At 37.0% G+C, this 23,989-nt stretch overlaps 2 protein-coding genes across 4 annotated transcripts; both read left to right on the forward strand.

Annotated features, from left to right (window-relative positions):
• Positions 1-3,185: 3,185 nt before the first annotated feature.
• Positions 3,186-4,501, forward strand: SdhBL (Succinate dehydrogenase, subunit B (iron-sulfur)-like). The gene has a single exon (XM_030390779.2). The coding sequence runs from the start codon at positions 3,340-3,342 to the stop codon at positions 4,387-4,389; it is 1,050 nt and encodes a 349-aa protein (XP_030246639.1). The 5' UTR covers positions 3,186-3,339; the 3' UTR covers positions 4,390-4,501.
• Positions 4,502-5,676: 1,175 nt separating this feature from the next.
• On the forward strand, positions 5,677-19,251 carry LOC108657755 (dual specificity protein phosphatase 3). 3 transcript variants are annotated; one of them, XM_018110410.3, is made up of 7 exons: positions 5,677-6,040; positions 6,195-6,406; positions 15,162-15,221; positions 16,908-17,077; positions 17,162-17,290; positions 17,567-17,691; positions 17,769-19,251. In XM_018110410.3, exons 2-7 carry the CDS (start codon positions 6,389-6,391, stop codon positions 17,972-17,974), a joined length of 708 nt encoding a protein of 235 aa, XP_017965899.1. In that variant the 5' UTR covers positions 5,677-6,040; positions 6,195-6,388; the 3' UTR covers positions 17,975-19,251. The 3 variants fall into 3 exon arrangements, with proteins under 3 accessions (XP_017965899.1, XP_017965901.1, XP_017965900.1); XM_018110411.3 differs by having other exon boundaries at positions 5,678-6,040; positions 17,594-17,691; XM_018110412.3 differs by lacking the exon at positions 15,162-15,221.
• The last annotated feature ends 4,738 nt before the right edge of the window (positions 19,252-23,989 follow it).

Below are 23,989 nucleotides of genomic sequence, written 5' to 3' on the forward strand. Positions count from 1 at the left end.
TACATACATGTGTATATATATATGTAATTGTATTTAAGTACATACAAATCAACACGAGTGTGAATGAAAATTTAAAAGCCATAAATCTTGCGTTTTTATATCGCACTAGCGTGGCAATCAAATTAACGGAGCAGAAGAGCTTCATCAAACAGGAAGAGGAGACGGTCCGGTTCGTTGATCGTTCGGCTCATCTGGGATTGCAATGGATGAATGGAACTTCTCCCTCTCTTCTTCTCCCGCTCTCTATCTGTGTGTGTGTGTGAAGATTGGAAGTGGTTGGCATCTCGTCTGCCAGCATGGCCAACTAATTCGAGCACGCGTCTCAAACAACTCTCGCATGTATGACGAAATGTACACGGCAAATGCCTCTATCATGGCACCTGTCAGACGTCAGCGACGGCTTAACAGCTTAAATGACTCAACCGGCAGTGCACAGAGATAGAGTGTGAGTGTGTGTGTGTGTGTGTGAGAGGGTGGGAGAGGCAGCAGGAGGTAGCTGCTGCTCCAGATTGTCAGCCTCGTCAACACCTTGGCAGCGACAACAACTCAACCCAACATAATTTGCCTCAAGTATTTGTATGTGATGTTGTATTTATTTTTAATAACACTCTGCAGCAAAATTATTGAAAATAAATTGGCTTTGTGCATATATACTATATATATCTATATGGCATATATACATATATATGCGTATGATCTTGGGGTATATTTTGGTAATAATTGTAGATTGTTTCTTTCTCACTTCCTCTTGGTCACTCACTCTCACTCGCTAATAAGTAATTCTCATTTTCGGCAATTGTGTTTTATTCTCTCTATTCTTATTAATATTATTATTATTCTTTGACTTCATCTATTTATTTCATTACCTTTTTTATTCACCCTTTCTCTTCATATCTGTTTATGTATTTTAGATTAACTCCTTTGCTCTCTTTCTCTCTCACACCTCACTCATTCGACTTCCCTTTCTTACTTCCTTTCTTACTCCTTTCTCTCTCCCTCTCTCTCTTTCTATTCGCCTTCCTCTTTTTCCTACTCCTTTTTTTCTTCCTCTCTCTCATTCTTTCCCGTCTTCTTCTTTCTATTACTGCCCCTCACATTGTAACTCTACAGTCGATCGCCTTACTATGCGATTCTCATCGATTTATTCATTTAAATTCTTGCCTTTCACAATGTCTCCAGCATGACTTCATTTGTACCTTGTCCACTAGATGCGTCGCATGTTGGACAGTGTTGTGAACAAACGTTGACAATGTTGCCGGTGATGTGCAGACGGCAGGTGCAAACAGGCGCATTGCTGGAATTGCCTTTTAATTGTCTTTGGCTGCTTTGATGTTTGCTGCCGAGTAGAGTCCGTGGCATAAAAAGTTGATGCAGTTAATCTGGGCAGGCTTAGCGGGCGCTTTTCTACCGACTGTCATCGATTGCATCTCTTCTCGAGGCAGGCACGCTCCACGACACTTCACGAGCGTTTCCAAAAACGAAGAGGAAAACAAAAATTAAAATAAATAAAACTCGAATAGGAAGAAGTAGAAGTAGTGCATGCTATGCTAAGAGTGGGGCAACCGCGTGGGCTGGGGGGAGTTCCTATGCGTGTCGCTCGAGCAAGTGAAAATATTTTGTTTTTCGCGCGTAGATCCCGATCCCAAAGACGACGATGACGGCGACGTCGACGGCTGTTGCTGCTGCTGCCTCTCCTGCTTCTCCTGCTGACATGTTGTCGAGTTTTATTTTTAAGGGACGGGCCCACCATTCCACAACAATTGCGACGCATTCGCTGTTGTTGTTGCTCTGTATTTATAGACCTGGCCCTGAGGCCGTTTTCACAGTTGGCTTCATTCAATGGCCCTGCGGCTCACGTCCAGCGGCAGCGACTCCCTGATCTTTTGCATGTGTCGACGCCCCTTCGTTTGTTCCATTTAATGTGCCCGCTGTTAGTCGGAATAGTTGCCTCTACTTGTACAACATATTTTACTTTAATTGCGTTTAATTTGAAAATCACAAACATTTGGTGCTCACTCACTCTAGTTCTCCTTCTCTCCCCCTCTCTCTCTCAACTATCTGTCTCTCTTCGTCTGCACATATTGATGTCTTGCTGATTTGTTAAGTTCAGCGGTTCAAGTGAAAACATTTTAGAATGCCGACCACGGCTGTGTCAAACGTAAATAGCATTCGAGATTACAAACCTCAGATATAAATCAGGCTGGCTGCAAATGTAATGCCAAGAGGCGAACCTGATATATGTTGTATAGCAAACGGAATTAGCTTTCATTTTGTATACCCTGAATTTTTAATTGCTTATAATAAAACCTTCGTGACTTCTATTCACTTATTTCTATGAATCCAATTAATACGGAAAATTCGTTGTTTATAGATCAATATGAACGCAACTTTGTTTTTCTTTACAAAAATTATGTTATTATTTTTTTTGTGAATAAATTTATGTTTAAGTTAAATAAATGGAGCTTCCACAGCTGAATGATGTATTATTATTTAATATTTATTTATTTATTATTTATTATTTATTATTTATTATTTATTATTTATTATTTATTATTTATTATTTATTATTTATTATTTATTATTTATTATTTATTATTTATTATTTCTTATTTCTTCTTTCTTCTTTCTTCTTTCTTATTTCTTCTATTCTTCTTTATTCTTTCTTCTTTCTTCTTTCTTCTTTCTTCTTTCTTTTTCTTCTTTCTTCTTTCTTATTCTTCTTTCTTCTTTCTTCTTTCTTCTTTCTTATTTCTTCTTTCTTCTTTCTTCTTTCTTCTTTCTATCTTTCTTCTTTCTTCTTTCTTCTTTTCTTCTTTCTTCTTTCTTCTTTCTTCTTTCTTCTTTCTTATTTCTTTTTTTTCTTTCTTCTTTCTTTTATTCTTTCTTTTCTTCTTTTCTTTTCTTCTTTATTCTTTTTCTTTTCTTTTCTTCTTTCTTATTTTTATTTATTCTTTACTATTTATTATTTCTATCTTTCTTCTTTTTTATTTCATATTTCAGATTTCCTCTTTCTTATTTCTATTTCCTTATTTCCTATTTCATCTTTCATATTTCCATATTCATCTTTCATATTTTATTTCCTATTCATTTTCCATCTTTCCTTTTCATATTTCATATTCCACAATTTCCAATTATTTTCACTATAGTTTGCCTAGGCTTATTCTTAAATTGGACTTAAGGCCCGCTTATATTTTCCCTAGTTATTCGTTACTACACAGTCTTACGTTAAACAGCTTCAGTACACAAATACACAAAAAACAAGTTGAGTCAAAATTTCCAATAAATATTGAAACTTTTTTGTTGTGAACACGCAGAGGACCAACTGAGCCGTGTCATATTATGATGCTTCGGCTTAAACGACGATTGCGCCTCTTGGAGGCGTCCGTGCTGAACAAGCAGCTGATCATGAAATATGTGGTTCCGACCGTGTTGCCCATCTCTGTGGTCTACGGCAAAGATGCGAGCGACAAGAAGAACGAGCCGGGCAAGCCCGCTGAGCCGGCCAAGGCAAGCGAGCCGAGCAAGGCCCCCGAGATGAAAAAGGAAGGCGGTGATAAGCCACCAGGCAAAGATAACCCACCAAAGGCCGGAGCTCCGCCACCACCGCCGCCGCCACCGCCCAAGGATGCGAAGCCACAGGGACCGCGCATCAAGACCTTTGAAATATATCGCTGGCATCCCGGCGGCAAGCCCAAGACCCAAAAGTATCAGATCGATTTGAACAAGTGCGGCACTATGGTGCTGGATGCCCTAATCAAGGTGAAGAATGAAATGGACGGCACGCTCACGTTTCGCCGTTCGTGCCGGGAGGGCATCTGCGGCTCCTGCGCCATGAATATCGACGGCATCAATACGCTGGCCTGCATCCAGCCGATCGACAAGAATTTGGGCAGGCCGTGCAAGATCTATCCGCTGCCGCATCTGTATGTGGTGCGGGATCTGGTGCCGGATCTGTCGCGCTTCTACGAGCAGTATCGCTCCATTGAGCCCTGGCTGCAGCGCAAGAATGCGAACAGGGAGATCGGAAAGGTGCAGTACTTGCAAGCGGTCGAGGATCGCTTGCTATTGGATGGGCTCTACGAGTGCATATTGTGCGCCTGCTGTCAGACCTCCTGTCCGTCCTACTGGTGGAACAGTGATAAATACTTGGGCCCTGCCATCCTGATGCAGGTCTTTCGCTGGGTCATCGATTCGCGGGACGAGGAGACCGAAAAGCGCTTGAGCATGCTCACAGATCCTTATAAACTGTATCGCTGCCACACCATACTCAACTGCACAAACACGTGCCCCAAGAACCTGAATCCAGCCAAGGCGATCGTCCAATTGAAGCAGATGCTCGTTGGCATGAAGAAGAAAGAAAAACCAAAAATGGAGGCTGAGTCGGGCTAGAAGAAACAGATACCAAAATTGTGCATTTTAATTATATATCTCCTAGGAACAATATGTTTTTCATATTCACATAAATAATTATCAAATATAAGATATCGAATATCAAATATAAGATCTATTTACATAGATATAAGATATAAGATATAAGATATAAGATATAAGATATAAGATATAAGATATAAGATATAAGATATAAGATATAAGATATAAGATATAAGATATAAGATATAAGATATAAGATATAAGATATCCGATCTAAGATCTCCGATATCTCTAGATATCCGCTATCCGCTATAAGCTATAAGCTCCGCTCTCCGCTCTCCGATCTCTCTCGATCTCCGCTATCTCCGCTCTCTCCGCTCTCCGCTCCTCCGCTCTCCCTCTCCGCTTCCGCTCCGACTCTCAGCTCTCCGCTCTCCGTCTCCGCTCTCCGCTCTCGCTCTCGCTCTCCGTCTCCGCTCTCCGCTCTCCGCCCCCACACCCCTCTCCGATGTAGATTGAGATATTCTTATTCCAGGATATCTAATCTGGCTCATATTTCCATTCATAAACGAAATGACTCAATTAGCTAATGCGGCTTGAGTTATTCTCGCGCTCTGCTGAATCTATTTTCGCAGCAGTTAATCGCGACGCAGATTCTATAGAATATTTATAAATGAAATTTCCATAAGTGCTTTCAGTGCCATGCATTCATTCACATTCACAGCAAAGCTCTGCCCTGAGATTTCCTATGCCGTGAATCATGTCTGTGGGTTGATCTTGAATTGCGTTGCGGAACTTTGACACAAACAAATAAATATCTATATATGTATATATATACATATATGTATGTATGTACGTATGCATCTATCTAAGCGCTACGGTTGACCAAGTTTGTTACTGCTGCTTGCTAAAAGCTTTACCATTGCCCTCTGCCTGGCCACCTCTCTCTCTCTCTCTCTCTCTCTCATTCACTCAGAGACATTTGCTCTCTCATTAGCGAGCAAAACAAATACATTACTAGAATACTCGCTTCAAAATATTTACATATGCGTAAGTGGGCGGCTCTCTCATCTGCATGTGGGTGTGCCTGCCTTCCTCTCTCTATATCAGTGTTCTTCTCTCTCTCTCTCTCGGTCTCTCTCTCTCCCTCTCTATGTGTTTGTGTAGGGTCCGTCCGCGTCACCACGTGCAGCCAGCAAAGCCAAATCGCGTCGGCAAAAAGCTCATCGTCTACGTCACCGACGCTCGGGCCAGAGGTGGCCCGAATGGAGCTTTTGGACGCCTACAAAAACCAACCCCAAAGCGAAAGCCGCTTTGCAAATCAGTCGCAAAAAGTCCGTCGCCAGAACGCAAAAAATAAATAAAACCGAGAACTGAACGCTGCTAGAAGAATTCGAGAGAAAAACAGACCGCTAAATATATATATATATATATGTATATATGTATATAAAATATAGATATATACATATATACATATATATATATATAAATAAGAAATTAAATTGAAATTAAAAGTATAATATATTCACTATTTAATTGAGTTGTTCAATTCGAATTTGGCAAACACACGCAAACATATATAGTACATATATAGCAATATATATATATATATTAATTTATCTTTATATATATATATATAAAAGAGTCTGAGACGTGTGTTTTCGTTAAGGTGCGTTTTGGTCCATTGCAATAATTGAATTCATTTTTTTCGAGTGTGTGCATTGATTTGTTGTCATTCGAAGCGAGTGCAGACTGTTGCTGTTGCTGTTAACGATTATCATCTATTATTTATATTTACTCAACACCTGAACACAAACAAACAGCGGAAGGTAGCCACAGCAACGCGCAGCGGGAGCAACGAACGACGCGCCGACCAGGAAACAGGACCAACAGCAGGAACAGCAGGAGCAGCAGGAACAGCAGGAGTAGGCAACGAGGCAGCTAACAAGAAGGCCAACGCACACTCACACACTCCCAAACACACACACACACACAACAAACAGAGTAATTTACTAAGATGTCATGGAGATATGCGGTAAGTAAATTTCAAAGCAAAACATTTCAAACATTCAAGTGCAAACAGTTAAAAAAAAATTGCCAGGCACAACTCTGGCCATGATTAGGAGTCCTCAGCCTCAGCTGCAGGATGACCTTGAGCGCACACATTCATTGTGGCTGACCCAATTTGGAGGCTGTTGTTGTTGGTTGTTGCAAAGGCAAAGGCCATTTCCACCTAACCGTTGCCCACTTCACCTGTATATAAACTGCATAAATATATACATAAATGTGTGTGTGTGTTTGTGTTTGTTGGTGTGTGCCATTTTCCAGCTGGCAGCAGCCATTACCTTGTATGCAGAGCCTTGGCACACACCCAGGCCATCAAACGTGTGCTGCAGAACCCTTTAGCCCTCTCAGTCAGGCAAGGCCTCTCAAATGCAAATGCAAAGTTCAAGTGCCTTTACCACAATGCTTGACACACACACACACACACACACACCCGCACACACATGCATACATTATGTATATACACATATATTTTTTTTTATATACGTCGTTAGTATTTCCAGCTAATACAAGCATTTCCCTTGCATTTGAAACTTGCCAAAAGTCTGAAATTAGATTTTCATTTTAATTTTAATTTTCATTTACATTTTTTTCCTTCTCAAATTATTGTGCTAGCGTATTTGCTTACAGTATTTTTTTAGTTACCTATAATTCCACTGAATCTGTTTCATTAGCTTACTTTAGAATTAAAACTTTGATCAGAAATCAAGCTGAGAGCTCAAGTTTAGCAAACCTCAGAATCGATTTATATCTATCGCATTTAGTATTTGTTTAGTATTTTAATAGGAGTTTGTCAGCAATGCTCTCAGAAGGTATTTTGACCTTCGTTTAGAACCTTGAAGACTTGATTAATCTCCTATATCCATGTATGTCTGATACATATGTATCAGAATTTTTAATTATAAATTGCTAAAGTTTCTTTATAATATTGTTTCAACTTATTTGTCCCAGATTAATTTTGCCTAAGCAAATTTTGTAAAGCAATGTTATTAAATAATAATTTAAATAAAACGTTAACTCCTTTACAATATTGTTTTAAAAAATTTGTTTGAGTACATTTAATCCAAAACGATTATTTAAAGCAATAATAAAAACAAGTTAAATTGCATATATTAGTAATTTCAATTAATCATTTCAAATTCTTTGTTTTTAAGAGAAATTATAAAATTTATTTTTTTACAAATTCTTAGTAATATATTTTAAAATATAATCGTGTCATTTTAGAATATGATATTTAATAGATACATGGATGATTAAAGTAAAATATATACTTATATTTTAAATCATGCTTCAAAGTTGAGCCATTTTAGATCTCTCTGCTTATTCGTGCGCTGATCTGTCTGACCTGACTTTCGTTCTCCTTTATAGAATATAAACACAGTGGAGTGCAAAGTCTATAAAAAACTGGCAAATCTTATATGCAGAGCTCGCTAAATGCTGTACATAGCTATGGATCGATTTCATTTCAAATTATCGATCATTTTTTTCCATTTTAATCGAAAATGATTCAAAATCAATATGCAGCTTCGACTTTTTGGACATATTACGCACTTTCCAAGAGCTATGGCTAATGTCAATTCAAATTGGCTGCTTCATAAGCGAAATACAGATCAGATAAGTTATCCAGGCAGCACAGGCTGCAAGGCTTGCCCTAGTCTAGCATAGTCGTGGCATCACTTGGTCTATTAGTCTTTCTCTTTAATTTACTTTTCTTTTTTCTCAACTCATAAAGAGCTAGAATAAATTTGTACATATATCTTCATATATCTTTGTGCATAGAAACTGTTCGAAATGTTGTGCCGTGCCAAAAATGTTTACCTGAAAGCAATCTCAACTACTCCATGCAGCTGGATGTGGGGCAATGTGTTATTCAATTACCCTGCCAATTTTGACAGCTCACTTGCCACGGACGGCCTGGGTCTTGGCTGCATTATAGCCACTGCAGCTATTGTGAGCTGACCCAAAAATAAAGTAAATAAAAAGAAGAGAAACGGATATATGTAATAGGCTTTTGGGGCTAAGCCTAAGCAGATTACTCATACGTCGCGTGGGCCAATTAACTTAATTACAAACGAAAATTGCTGTAAAAAAAGCAGAAAATTTCTATTACCAGAGAGGAAAGGAGAAGCCAGAAGGCAGCCGAATAAGGCTAATCCAACACACTCTCCCTCTCTCTCTCTCTTTCTCTGTCTCTTACGCACTCACACAGCGTGAATCAAACGTTTTGGCGTCGACTTGGAGTCGCAGCTATTGAACTTGAAAATAAAAGAGGCAGCCGAATGCAAAATTAATTAAATTGTGCGCGGGAGCAGAGGAAATCAGAATTTGCGTTTCGTTGGCCAGCGAAGCGAATGAAGATTTTGGCCAGGCGGCAAGGGGGCGCAGTGCCCCACCTTTTACAGGGGCGTGCACTTAATTGGGCAGCCGCTGGCTGCTTCCGTGTAATGTGCATTAAAAAGGCATCCAAAACACATAGAAAAAATGTGGAAAAAAAACCCATTATATATACACACAGATATATTTATGTATGTATGTGTAAAGCCCAATCGCTTTGGCTGAAATGTCAATGTCAGTGCTGCTTGTCAATGTTGTTGCTGTTGCTGTTGCTGTTGCTGTTGCTGTTGTTGTTGGCATTGTTGTTGGGCTGGCTTGGTTCAGTGTCAGGCGCTGAGCGCGCTAATTGAACGATCGATAGAGCGTTGTACATCTCCGCTCTGGCAGTATGTTCTATATATATACATACATACATACATAAACATCTATCTATATATGCACACATGTGTATAGTTATTGTATATCTGTCTATATATGGCCTATATACGTTTAACAATCATGTGGGCGCTCAATGTGGGCGTGTAGCATCGCCAACGGCCGTCGATTGGCAGCTGTTGCGCCTCATTGAGCAAAAGCGAAAGGCAAGCTGTCGAGCGGGCACTTAAAAGCGAATTGTTGTCGCTATTGTTGTTGCCCAAGCCATTGTCCAATTGAAATAGTAATAATAATAATAATAAGAATAACAAGAAAATACCAACAATTATCACCAAACATGTAATCAGTTAGACACAGTCATCGATAGCTCTAAAAGGGTAATTCGTATTCATTCAAGGTTCTACAAGTATTTTCCCAAGCCACAGCTATGGTGTGTACTCATTGTATTCAAAATACTCAAAGCATTCAAATGGTTTCAAAGATGTCAAAGGCATCTATCATGTCCATCAGATATTCACATTGTGTATTCTATAAAGTATTTCGAGTACTTGAAGCACTCAAATGCTCAAGATAGAGTTGTCTATTACAGTCTCTTGGCATTCACAGAGTATGCAGAGTGTTTCGAGTACGCTAATTATCGACATACTTAAGATTTCTCATGTCTATGGCATTCACATCGATTTGAGCTCAGCATAAAAATAGAATTGAGCTTTATATATTTTTTAAATTTATGAATAATAATCAGAAGAAACGATGAAGCTAAATATGAGGTAAAATTTGACATTTCTATTAGAAAAATTTTACAAGCAACTTATCAATTAATTTAAATAAATTTGTCTCAAAAAATTAATAAAAAATGTATGAATGATTTTCAAAAAAATTTTAATAAAGTAAAATATATATATATATATTTAAATTAAATGATATAAATATAAATATAATAAAAATAATTTTTATAGTGAGTTAAATAAATCAGAGAAAATATTATGCATATAAAAAAATTTAAGCATTAAAAGAAACTAAAAAATTAATAGCTATAAATAATTTTAATTTTGTATGTCATAATAAAAATAAAATAAATATAAATTGTGTAACAAAAAAAAAAAAAAAATAAAAATAAAAAAATAAATAAATAAAAATTAAAAAATGTAATAATAAAAATACAAATAAAAAACCCACTAATAAAAATTTAGATAAATAATGCAAATTTTCTTATAATAATAAAAAAAAAAAAACATTAAAAATTACTTTCAACCCACTATAAAAAAAAAAATATATATTTTTTTTTTTTTAAATATTATTGAAATTTTCAAACAGTTTTTGATTTAAATAATTTATTAGCAAACAATATCCCATCAATATTATAGAGAACAATCCCTGATATATATTATAGAGAACAATCCCTGATATATATATTGGTATTTGTATTACCTGTCAATGGCTGAACTAAAGTATAATTCATTAGCTAAATTCACAGACGTGTCACGTGCTCATCTCTAGCCTCAGCCATTCAATCATTTCAACGTCACCTTTCAAGCGCTCCCCATTTGGGGCGCCCTATTGGCCTTGATCAATGCATTTTATGCACAGAGATTGTTTAACAATAGCAACCACAACAACAACAGCAACAACAACAGCAAATAACTTGCTGAACAACAAATAGTAGATAATTTGATGAGCCGTTCCCTCTCTGTCCCCACTGTAGTCGCTCTCTCTCCCCTCTGCCTGAGCCGCATGCACACCTTAAATGGCAAATTTAAAAAAAAAAAGAAGAGCTACTGCGCATTAAATTTGCACAATTTTCATCAAGTTTTTCACATATTTTTCGTGTCGCTGACTCATTGAGCAAATGAGCGACACAAATTTTTATAGCTGCCAACTCTTGGCGGCTGTGATTCCCTGGCCGCAGCACGTGATGTCGCTTGACGCGGCGCATTAACAAATCTGGGTACAAATTTTTGAATAATTTTCATTGCCCTTCTGTTTGTTGACTTATTTATTATTTATTGCCTTTGGCTCGTCTTCGGACGGCCTGTTTAATCAATAAATTTTGTCTGCAAGCTTGCATGTCAATGCATTTTCGATTGTCCTTTTCTCGTTGCTTTCAGCTATGACGCTGCACTGTGGGCTGCAAACTGTCAAATTTTGGCATAAATCTGTTTATGTTTAGTTTGAAATGAGTAAGAGTCGGGAAAATGCTTTTGGGTAATGCGATTTTAAGCCGTAAAATAGATAATTAGCCCACTGTAGCGCTCTAGACTGCAGTTAGTTTAATATACGTGTTAGAATTCTTTATTCATTCTCTCTTTCTCTCTCTCTCTCTCTCTCTCTCTCTCTCTCTGCCTCTTCTCACTTGTAGCCCACTTTCCGAATTATTAGGCTAATGCCATTCGTCCATAGCCAAACATCTGAATATAGTATGCGCCTGGTTTTTCAGCATGCCAAGCGAATTTTCACACTTATTTAAGAATTTAAAAAAATCTTTTTTTGAGAATTTCCCATTCTGTGTGAAATAAGGCCAACAGTAAATGAAATGAACCATTTATATTCACGTACAAACGAATGCTGCAAAAGTGTTAAGCAGTTTCGTATATATATATATACATATGAATTGTAATACATGTATATATGTATGTCTATATATGTATAGATTCATTCAAATTGTTCTGAAAAGTGGAACAGCTATCTGGCTGATGATTATATGGGGAATTAGCTCGCTTGTATATGTCAAGTGGCGGCTAATTTATAGTTCAATTTAAAAAGCTTTTACAATATAAATGCGGAATATCGTTGGAGTATTGTATGAAATCATAAATGAATAAATATGTATATAATTTATGGACATGCATATATAGTCGAGTCTCGATGATTTGTATCGCGATAAATCGAGAAAAAAAAATCGTTCTCAATAATTCTCAATAATTTGCATTTCTGTATAAATCGAGATAAAACTGATCCCCTAGCCATTTCATACTATCGGGATTCTACTGTATATATGTATAACTGTAGATATACCTTCAATAGCTTTTTAATTGTAGATCCATTGGATGCTGATTAATATTCGATTCGAAGTAGCAGTTGTTTGAGTAATTCCTGAGCTCTAATTTAAAGTTGAGCTCATAGTTATATCTTTCTCCCTCTCTGACTATACTTCTCTCTCTACCTATATCTCTTGCTCCCACTCCCACTCCCTTTCTCTTCCTATTCGCATTATTAATTGCATTTACCATTTTTTTTAGCAGCACTACCTAGCACTACGAGTGATATAGGCCACTCAAGAGAATGTTTCTCGCATTACTTTCTAGTTTCAGAGTCGCATAAGAATCTCAGTTAATGGTTAGTCCAAAGGACCTGTTCATGCAGTTAGCCCTACCATAAAATTCATTTGGATTGATGGGGCCGGGCCAGACCAGGTGTCTGCTGTTGTCAGGTGGCACACACACACACACACACACACACACACTTACACACATTGCTTGGCCTCCCGAGAGCGTTGCAACAGTTTGCAGTTGCAGCAGTTGAGCAAGTGGTCAACGCTTGACCCGACCTGACACACTTTCTCGTTGGTGTGCAGGATGTGCTCGGTGTCAGAATGATGTCAGACTTGGGTTAAATGCTAGCCCACATCGATATGGCGGTACGGCGACCCACTGACTAATAGATGCAACAATGTGGCCATGCACGTGTCGCCTTGTTGTTGTAACTATCTCAATTTGCGACAGCAATCAACTATGCCACACACACAAACACACACACACACTCACACAGGCACGCACACAGGTGTGTCTATTAAAAGCGACACCTTGCATAGACACTCGGCTCGCGGCGCTGTGCCAATGAAACTGTACAGAAAATACGAAAACGAAATTCTAAATATAGGTGATTCGATTGACTGAGGCGACACAATGTTGATTGGGTTTCCATTTGTCTCTTAGGCACTGACTAAATCCAGCTAATTGCCTTGGCAAGCAAACGGCCTCAAGTCCCAGCAGCCGCCCCCATACCCCAGCCCCAATGACTCACGGCGTGGCAGAACAAAGAAATCGAAACACTTTGAATAGCACAATTTTTCGACTTTTGATAATATTTCCAAGCACTCGAAAGAATGTGTCGAAAATGCTCAGTGCTGTGCGTTTTGCGTGTATTTTTAGACATTATATACATATACATATGTACATATATGTATGTATGTATACATCATGTTGTTTGTGTTTACCGTAACAAGGTCAAGGCGTCGGCGGTGGCCAAAAGGCAAAGCCAACGGCAACGCCAACGCCAACGCCAACGCGTTGCACACCTCTCTCAGCACACCTGAAGGCGAGGAATGCCTTTGGTTTTCTCTCATCTTCCTGGCAACTCTTTCGCTCAGCCACCTGCAATTTGGCCTTAGTGAAACATTTTCTATATATATATTCTATATGTATGTATATGATCTATACGAAATTGACTTGAGTTTAGCTATTACTAGACTACTCTGTGGGCGGGCATTACGTACTTGGAGATTCATCACATTTAATATGTGCGAGGAATACTTTAGAGATCTCTGTTTATTTTAGCGGTTTTCGTGTTATTTCGCCTCTAATTATAGCTATAAATTATAGAATTTTCGCTGTATTCGTAATGCTCATTGAACAAGATTAATGTATTTCTGTGCTAAATTTAGCTACGCTTGTCACTCTTCAGTTCTCTTTTAAGTCTATAGCTGAATCAAATTTGAAATCCGTTTATAATTTTTCGATTTACAAACCGTGTTTGAAGTGAGCTTACCTAACCACTTGGGTGAGCTAATCTATAAGCTCACTATGGGTTAAGCTCTAAATATATATAAATAAGAAATAAATTATTATTCTATTCAATGTATTCAAAAGTCTTAAAAATATTGAATTTTTCACTTCTTGAATAGCTTTCAAATTATATTATTTTTTTTTTTTTTATATAATTTGAATATTATGTTATTTAAATTTATTATTTTTATATTATTTATAAAATATAATAAAAAATTTATTCATTTATTTTTTTTTAATTTTATAATTGAATGTAAAATATAAATAAAATATAGGAAACTATGGGCATTCTAAATTCAAAAGTCCTATATTGTAATTTATTGTTTTTAAATTTTAAAAATATATTTTCTTTTATTTGATAATTTAATAAAATGGAAAACATAAATAGTAAATTAATTTATCTGACATAATTTATAACATTATGAATTAAAAACTCCTAAAATATTTTAATTATCTGTTTTCATATTATGAAAAAACCTATTTTCATTTATCTGATAATTTAACAAAATGTGATCAAATCAAAGAAAAATAAATAAATGTAATATTCTATAATTTATAATATTGAAAGTAAAAAATTGTCCCTTATGTCGAGCTTTTTATACTCTTTTAAAGTATTCCATCAACTATCTCACGTTTTAAATGCTATTGTGAGTGTTTATCAGATTTTTTTTTTTTTTTTGCTCTAAATGCAAGTTTTTATTTTGAAATGAAAATAAAATATAAAAAATGTTTATTTATGGTATATATGTATAAAGAACTTGAATATATTAAATAATATGAGTATTAGTATATCCAAACTATCTCTTATCGTGTTATTGATTATAGTTAAATATTATTTAAATAAGTATGCAACAAAAATTAAAATAACATAAAAAATTTGGTTTTATCTTTATGAAAATCCATTTAAAAGGCTATCAGAGCTGCTAGTTAAACGTTTTTTTAGCTGTCCCCAGTTCACATTCATAATACTATGTAGACCTTGAAATATATTTCTCTTAGGCTTTACCGTCTACTATAACCTAACTTTTATACGCTTATCAACACTATCTTACTTTTTTGTGGATAAATATATATTCTCCTCTTATACTATTTAAGATATACAAGAAATTTTCTTTTTGTAGGCCTCAACCCATCTATATATACGTTACCTTGACTATTATTAATTTTTTTAGACTACTTTGATTATTTTTGATTTAGTTTTTTTCCTCTTGATCTTCATCGATTGTTTTGCAGCTACTCACCGACAGATACAGCAGCAGCATTGGCGATAGATATAGTCCGCACTATTATCAGGTTTGTTTTTGCCAGCGATCCATAGCGCAAAGCATGCTGTCCAGTGTTGTGAAATGTCGTTTGTTATGTGCATACATGTGCGTGTGTGTGTGTGTGCTTGTGTGTGTGCAACACACTTGCTTTGGCCAACTAAAAAATTCCCATTAAGATGCTTGCAACTACATTTTGCCAATAACAACAAAAGCAATACATATACATACATATACATATATATATTTATAGAGAGAGAGGCCTTGGCCACATCTAACTGAAGATAAATATTCCATAGACTCATAGCTATTGCGGTGCTGGCCATAAATCTTCTAGTCGAACATATAAAATGTTCAAATGTTGTGTATAAATAAGCGTCTAACATAGGCAAATGTATCTATTAAAGAATATATATATATATATACATATGTATATTGTGCATATATGTATGTATTTATGTGTATGCCAAAGATCAGTCACAATAGATCAAAATCAAGCAGAAAAGTGAAAGAACTTTTGCTCTGATGATTTTCGCTTTTGCTTTTGGCTTCTGTCTGTCTTCGGCTCAGGGTCGAATGCCACGACAAAAAGTAAAAGTTTTCATACGAAACGTGGACCAGCCCCAATCGCACTCCTCCATTCTCTTCTCTCGCCCCCCTCTCTCTCTCTCTTGCTTGTTTAACTGTCACTAACAGTTCCTGAACCCCCACCCCGCCCGCTGCTTGTGGGCGCCTTGCTGTCGCTGATTTTATTTGAATATGTTATGACAAAGCAGACAACCGATAAGCAAAACTAAACTAAACTAAACTAAACTAAAAAAAAAGAAAACAGAATGGCAAAAATATAATATATATCTATATAAATATGTATATATGTATGTATATGTATGGGGGAAAACGAAAAGAAGGAAAAAGACTTTCACATTCACTTTTCCCATTGACTTTGGCGACTGTCCCTGAAATTGACAAACGAGCTCAACGCGCCAAGGACGAGGGCGGCTCGAAGCAGCCGCGACCTTCGCCTCTGCCATCCATTTTGCTTGGCCAGGCTCTGGCTCTTGCTCTGGCACACAAAGGGAGCCCAAAAGGCCCGCGCTGAACTTGATGCCCATAAATAATCTCCGCTGCCAAAACGCACACAAATTTACATATCAAAACAAATAAACTACAGATTCCAGATGAGCACAAATTATGCCTATCATACTTCATCATACTTGAGATCTGCTGAACAAATGTGCATGACATGCATGCTGAGATAACTGTACCACGAGCCCTCTACTAGAGATGCGAACGTATAGTTAAAGCTGAGTCTATATACATATGTTTATAGCTTAGCTATAGAGTTTTTCTGATTACAAAAACAAAAATATATCTAGTTGAATTGATTTAAATTTCTCAAAGTATTTCAAACATGTTTTTAACTAGAGTAAAGTTGGTTTTTAAATATTAGAAATTATTGATATAGTCTTGCTCAATTGGCTTCAGCGTAAGATTTTAACACTTACTAAATATTTTTCAGCTTCTTTGAATGAAAGGCGAATCTCTTAAAGTTTCAGATCTAGATTTATATGAAACTCACGCCAATTCGGGAGCTGCGCTTTATCCTTAACACAGTCTAACAATTGAGATTGATCTCTGCTCAGTCTCATTGAACTTCGCATGATAACTAATGCAAGCTTGGCTGATTTGAGTTTAATCTTTATGTGTTTGCTTGCAGTCGCCCAGCCGCCTGGAAACCTCGGAACAGACGACGGGTCGGCAGCTGCAGCGAGTCCTGCACTACTCAATGGCACCCTGCCGGACACTACCGGGCCTGAGGCGTGCCGAGTGCGCCATACACGATGTTGACTGTGATGAGGTCTATCCGGGCATTTACATAGGCGATGCGTAAGTCTCCCACTCTCTCTCTCTCTCTCTCTCTCTCTCTCTCTCTCGGAGCTCTCTCTTAATACTCTTTCTTCTGTTCTTTAGCGCGGCGGCCAAAAACAAAACCTATTTGCGCATGGCGGGCATCACACACGTGCTGAATGCGGCGGAGGGCTGTCGCTATGGCCAGGTGGACACGGGACACAGTTACTATCGGGATATGCCCAGCGTCAGGTGAGATCATGATCAGAATGGGTTACGTAGATTCGCATAACATGCCATGCCATAGTATAGCTTATTGATTTCTTTTTGCACTTTGTTTTATCACCTTAAAATCAATCGAAAAAAAATCAAAATTTTCTTTTTCTTTTTTTTATTTATTCCACCGCACACTCTCTCTCTGTATATATGTATCTTTCTACATCACTGTTCATGCACGCATCTATCATCCCTCACTCTGTGTGCTCCATTGTCGTTGTCGTTGTTGTTGTTCTCGTTGTGTGTGTCCAGACGTCAACATAAGGATTGCTTTTTTAGATATATGGGCTTCCCGATGATCGATGCGCCAACGACGGATATATCCCGTTACTTCTATGTGGCAGCCAAATTCATAGATAGCGCCATCAGCAGCGGCGGTGAGTAGCGGAACTAAGCGCAAGCAAACAATGCAAATTAGCTAAAGCTTCTCCTCTCTCTCTCGCTCGCTCTTTAGGCAAAATCCTGGTGCACTGCCTGGTGGGCATGTCACGTTCGGCCACCTGTGTCCTGGCCTATTTGATGATCTGCCGCAAAATGTCCGCCGTAGACGCAATACGCACGGTGCGCATGCGCCGTGAAATACGACCAAATGATGGCTTTCTGCAGCAGCTGGCCGATCTCGATATGGAGCTGAAACGCAAAAATCTTTACCCCTACTAATACTATAACAAAACCATTCAAAACTTATAAATAAAAGCAAGCCCAACACAACCAAAGATATATATATGTATATGTATATATATATATATACACAAACACACACACACACACACACACATAGTATATCTGTGTATATGCTATGCCTAGGCTAAGACAAACCGAATGCTGATGATTGGCTGAACTTAATAAATTGTTGTATTACTAAGAGTTATAAAAAAAAAATATTACAAAACACACACACACACACATACGCTGTAAGCAAATCTATGATTGAAGTATATATATGTATATAAGTATATATGTATATATATTAAATCTGTGGATATGGCTCAAGCGTATGCTAAACAGTTCTATACACACACACACACACACACATACTCGCCCAAATCATGATATGAATTGTGATTATATACATATATATATATCATACACATATATATATATATCATATATATATATATAGAACAAATCTGAATAAAAGTTGTTTTGCCTTTGGCAATTTGAAGATATATGTGCTATATGCGATAAGGGTGCAATAAACAAACACACACACACACTCACACACCTACCACTACACACACCTACAAGCGTTGTTCTAATATATTTCTAAAGATTAAACAAACAAAAAACTAACGACTTAACGGTAACTTGGTCTTCTGATATATAGAAAAGCTGTTGAAAACAAATTGTATAATCGTGAAATATATACATATATATATATATACGATACGACACGATCGTACTTACATTTAGTGAGTATCAAGTTACACTCACACACACACACACACATACACACACAGAGAGAGACACATGTATACCCCTTCCCCGTCGCTGCCTCCCTACCCATAGCACATAGCTGCGTAGGCATAGATCATGGATCTACAAATCTGACGTAACAATAATTTCAAGGCTCGAGCTGTCATCTGAATACCAGGCAATATATAGAGGAGAATCAAATATGGAAATTACAAAAAAAAAAAAGAAACAAATATTTAAAACTATGAACAAAAAAAAAAAAAAACAAAACAAAAGAAAAGAAATATATATATACATATATATAGAACTTACCTAGAAACATATATACACATATATTGATATACATGTATTCCTATGATATTTTTTGTATGCAACTCTTTGTTATTTTACGGTTCATGTCCTACCTGCATATATAGCCCACATACAAGCATATAGAACTTAAGCGTATATGCACTTTGGCATATAAGACGAGCTGAAAATAAAATGAAAAACAAAAAAAAAAGCAAAAACAACTAAAACAACACAATGAAACAATGTATAGAACACAAGAGACAACTGATGTAGAGATCTGTATAATGTATAATTAGTATATACATATGTGCAATATGCGTTGTATACACACCCTATATTACGCTGATATATACAAGCGGGCATATTGGTTTGTGCATGTTTGCCCACAGATATATTCAACTATTGTACAATGAAATAGCAAAGCTAACGAACAGACAAACAAACAATAGCAACTTCAAACAACTACAACAACAACAACAACAACAGTAACAAATTACCAGCAAACATCCAAAAGTGTGTAAAAATAATGAGAGAAAATAAGAAAAGCAAAATATAAAAAAAAAAAAAAATAAAAGAAAAACAAATTCATATTTTCTAGAACATGTATGAGAAAAAAAGAATAACAAAAACTGATATGAAAAAAAAAGAAAAAAAAAAAACTAAACTACTCTTAAGAAGTGATTAATAAAAAGAAAAACCAATAACAAACTATAAAAGATTTTCCAAGATTTTTTTTGTATGGTCATTAGTTCTGAGGAGTGCTATATCCAACGCACGAATATCTTGATATATACATATAAGTGGATGTAACGGATTATATTAGTCGATATATGTATGTATGTATAAATGGGTATAGTACTACATATGTAAGCTCTGGACTTTGGTATGATTGGGCTACGCCTTAGTCGAGCACTCCCTATTGGCAGACTATTATAAACAAATACATAAGTGAAATCGAATTGTCATATCTTGTTCCTATATGAAACATATTGAGTTCGTATAGGCAAGATTGAGCTAGTCTAGAAACATTTTGACTTCTGTTAAACTACATTGAACTAGTGACATGAAGGATATTATCTCTTAAAGATTCGAACATTAGATCAATGTTAATCGAGCTAATAAGCAGATAGGTAGAGATAGTTAGATGGGTCTATCAAGTCTAGTAATACATCGTTTAAAGCATTCTTATTAAAAGACAAAAAAGACTAAATACGGAAGAATCCGAGTCGCAGATACTCTGTAACTCATGCTGTGATAAGAGTTTGCTAATGGGATTTACAATTTGAAAATTTAATGGTTTCTGCTCTGCGCTCGACTTTTCTTAATTTTTAGGGAGTTTTGAACACTGATATCAATGGGATATTCATAGCATATATAGAGATATACATATGTATTGAATATGAATAAAAAGTCCTGTAGGAGAGTCTAGTTATTGAATAATATAATTCTAGTTGCGAAAACTTGTCCTATGCGCTCTATTTACTAAAGTATTATAACCATTTTTTTTGGAAATGGTAAAAGTAATTTTAAGTCTAATAAGATTTCAGTTACATAAAATCATTTCTAGGGTTTCAAGCCTCTTACTGCTGTAGGTTTCGAGATCGACACTTTCATACAGACAGACTTAGAGACAGAGGGACACAGCGAGAGCTGCAGAGTTGGATCAACTGGCCGGTGCCACCTGTGTATATATGAGGCTTAAGAGGCTGGCGCCGTCTTCTCTTGCCTGTCACATACATTTTTTATTACCAAATATGATGTAAGATATGTATGTATATGTAGACCTTGATGCGGCTTAGGGCTTGTTCACCTGATGGACACGTTGTTTTATTTCATAATCCATTAAAGTAGCCAGATACATGTGTGCATCTATGTTGCTCTCTCTCTCTCTGTCTCTCACTCTCTGTCTCTCTCTGGATAAGTATATTTTCGTAGCTTCCGCCACCAACTGAGAAAACGCTTAAAATTTAATTTTGTGGCTCATACTTACAAATTGCCACCGTAGACCCAATTGCTTCTGGATGAGGTATTCTGTGCTACTTCTTGGTCGTGTGTCAGGCCCGTCCGCTGGGGGGGTCGCTGTTCGCTGCTCGCTGGAGTCGCCGGGGTTGCCGGGGTCGCCGGTTGTCGGCGGGGTCAGTGGAAGCCATTATCTAGACATTAGTTGCGCCTGCTAACTGCCTGGCAACACCTGCAGCGGCGACGACTGCTTAAAGCCGAGCTTGTAATTAAAAGAAATTGCTACCTGGAGCATGCCAAGAGCTCAGCAACCTGTGCAACTGGGCAACCGGGCAACTGTTGAACCTGGCTGCTCCAGCGCATTGTTGACCCTAATTTAAAACTATCAATAACCGCGCGCCACACAGAACACACTCAAGACTCAAGACGCGAGACTCAAGACTCGAGACTCGAGATTTCGATCTCGCGCGCTCAGTCAAAACAATAAAATTAATGTCTCCGGCGGCTCTGGTCAACCAGCAGGCCACTTAGGCGACCCGCACACCATTCCATTCCAATGCCATTCCATTCCACTCTATTCCATTCCAATTGCCGAACAGGTAGCAGTCGTACAGAGTCGTTAAACAACAACACTAACAGAAGGACGGTCGGACGAGTGGACAGACGGACGGACAGACGGACAGTCGGTTAGTTGAGCATATGTACATGCAGACAAATTATGTACATGAATTGGGAGTACTCTTTCACTAATATATTATATATCATATATGCGATACGTAGTTTAATTTTTATTTCTGATTACTTGGTTAGGTTTTTTTAAGCAATTTTATAGAGATTTATATTTTAGTTAAGAAGACTTTAAAAGTCTTCTAAAGGGACTTTTATTTTCTCTTACATAGTTTTTCTGTTTATAGATCTTATAAATTGATAGATTTTCGTACAAGTTTAATATGAGAATATACTAAAATGTTCCAATTAGGAATATTATTTCATTAATATATTAAATTATATGTGTTTTCATGTATTAATTTATATTTGTGATTATTAAATTAGACTTTTTTTCTATATACTTAGACTCCTCGAGCTTATAGATTTTTGTACAAATTTGCTATACAAAATATTGAAATTTGTAGTTTAATAGCAAAATCTCAGAGTATACATATATATAAAAAAAAATCTACGTAAATTTCACTGAACATTTGAATATATAACAGCTTATGAATTCTAATCCATGAATAAATTAGTTGAGAATTGTAATATTGCAATTAGCTAAAGCAAGTAACGCTAGTATTAAATGTTAATAATATGTTGATTAGAATTACAATAATTATTAAGATTCTAGCCCGAGTAGTCCATCAGCAACTTTAACCAAATAGACGTATATATGCCGATTCTTTAGATGATGAATATATTTATGTAATGCCATGATAGTATAGTAATATGTGTAGAGTTTGTATAGATATATGTATAATATATATTTTATGCAAATATACTCTCTATGTATAGATATCATTCTATATTCTATAACTAAATTCCCAATTGAACAGCCATTGGAATAACTTTATATGAAGCTTATCCTAAGAGAACTTCAGTTTCCATACTCATTCATATATCATACTGGACTTACTGATCTTGCATAAATCACTCTATTATACAGTTTCACATACATACATATACTTCCCCATAGTAAGTCCATCAACTTTATTGCCTATAGAGCATATGCACTGTTAGACTATTTTAGCCTGGTCAAATGGCAAGGGCCTCCAGCGGCGTTAGCTAGTTTGGGTTTCTCTTCTGTCGAGTTTTTTTTTTTAGGGGAGTTGGCGTTTTGAAGTCGTGGTTTTTCCCAGCCATATGGATTGCAGTGCAGTTCTCTGGGCTAAGCTGCTAAAAATCATTTTTCAAATACACACATTTAAGTCCCGCTGCGTGGAGTGGACGTGGAAGGGGAAGGGGCGAGCGATCCGGCAACTGTGACACATGTTCCGGGCCAGCAAATAGACGAGCAGTTGTTGGCCAAGCCAAAACGCACATGAAACAATTATTATTATTAATAAGTTAGTTTTGCTCCACGTGCGTAGCGAGTCGGCAAACGGGATTGTGCTGGGGGTTGGGGTGCGAGCAGTGCCTGGGCTTGGGGTTGGTGTTGGGCTTGGGCTTGGAGTTGTTGCGTTGATGAGCGCCAAGATTAAGCATGAAAAATGTTACGAATTTTCCTATAATTAATCTTCATCTGAGCTAAACGGAAGGGGGCTGACACGGACCAGCACCAGCACCCAGGGCCAAGCTGGGGCTCATGCAAAAGAGTTAAAATAATAAAAGCACACACAACTACCCTGGGCTGCTGGTTGTTGTTGGCATCCGAATTCGAATTGTCCTTAAGCTCAACAAATAGTTAAAGGCAACAGCTGCATACGGTGCCATCTCTCTCACTCTCTCTCTCTCTCTCTCGCACACTCTCTGGATGGGTTAATGGCAATGCAAATATACACACATATATGTACACCATATACACATGTGTGTGCGTGTGTATTTATGTAACTAGCATAGCGTTAAGCAAACAGTTTTCGTTTTCCATTCCCATTGCATGCTCCAGCCAAGCAACGTACGGCAATTGACTAAATTTAAGAACAACAAAGGCTGTGTGGAGGGCATCAATTGGAATTTGTATATAGAGTATATTTAATATAATATGCATATATAGGGTACAGCATAAAGCTAGTAGGTTAGTTGGCGAGTTGGGAATTATAAGCCTTTCAACTATTTACGGCCGGGTTAAATATTGAGGGCCACATCATTCAGGTCTCCTTATTTACCATGTTGGGTAATTTATGATCATACTTAATATACAAAACCATCGAGACAAAACTGAGTACTACAACGTCTAATACAGTTCAGCTGCTGCCAGCAAAGTCTAAGCTAAAACAATTTACATAGGTATACAAAGATTTAAGGTGATATGCTTTTAGTATATAGATGTATATATACGGATGGGAATGAACCCAATAT

Source organism: Drosophila navojoa, chromosome X (genome assembly GCF_054131105.1).
Source record: "Drosophila navojoa isolate 15081-1374.11 chromosome X, UAZ_NAV_1.0, whole genome shotgun sequence".
Lineage (NCBI taxonomy): Eukaryota > Metazoa > Arthropoda > Insecta > Diptera > Drosophilidae > Drosophila > Drosophila navojoa.

Bases quoted from the DNA above. Each gene is read 5' to 3' on its own strand.
- SdhBL (XM_030390779.2), top strand. From the start codon at position 3,340: ATGATGCTTCGGCTTAAACGACGATTGCGCCTCTTGGAGGCGTCCGTG.
- LOC108657755 (XM_018110410.3), top strand. The intron at 15,222-16,907 runs GTTTGTTTTTGC...GTTTGCTTGCAG, and splicing joins ATAGTCCGCACTATTATCAG to TCGCCCAGCCGCCTGGAAAC. The intron at 17,692-17,768 runs GTGAGTAGCGGA...CTCGCTCTTTAG, and splicing joins TAGCGCCATCAGCAGCGGCG to GCAAAATCCTGGTGCACTGC.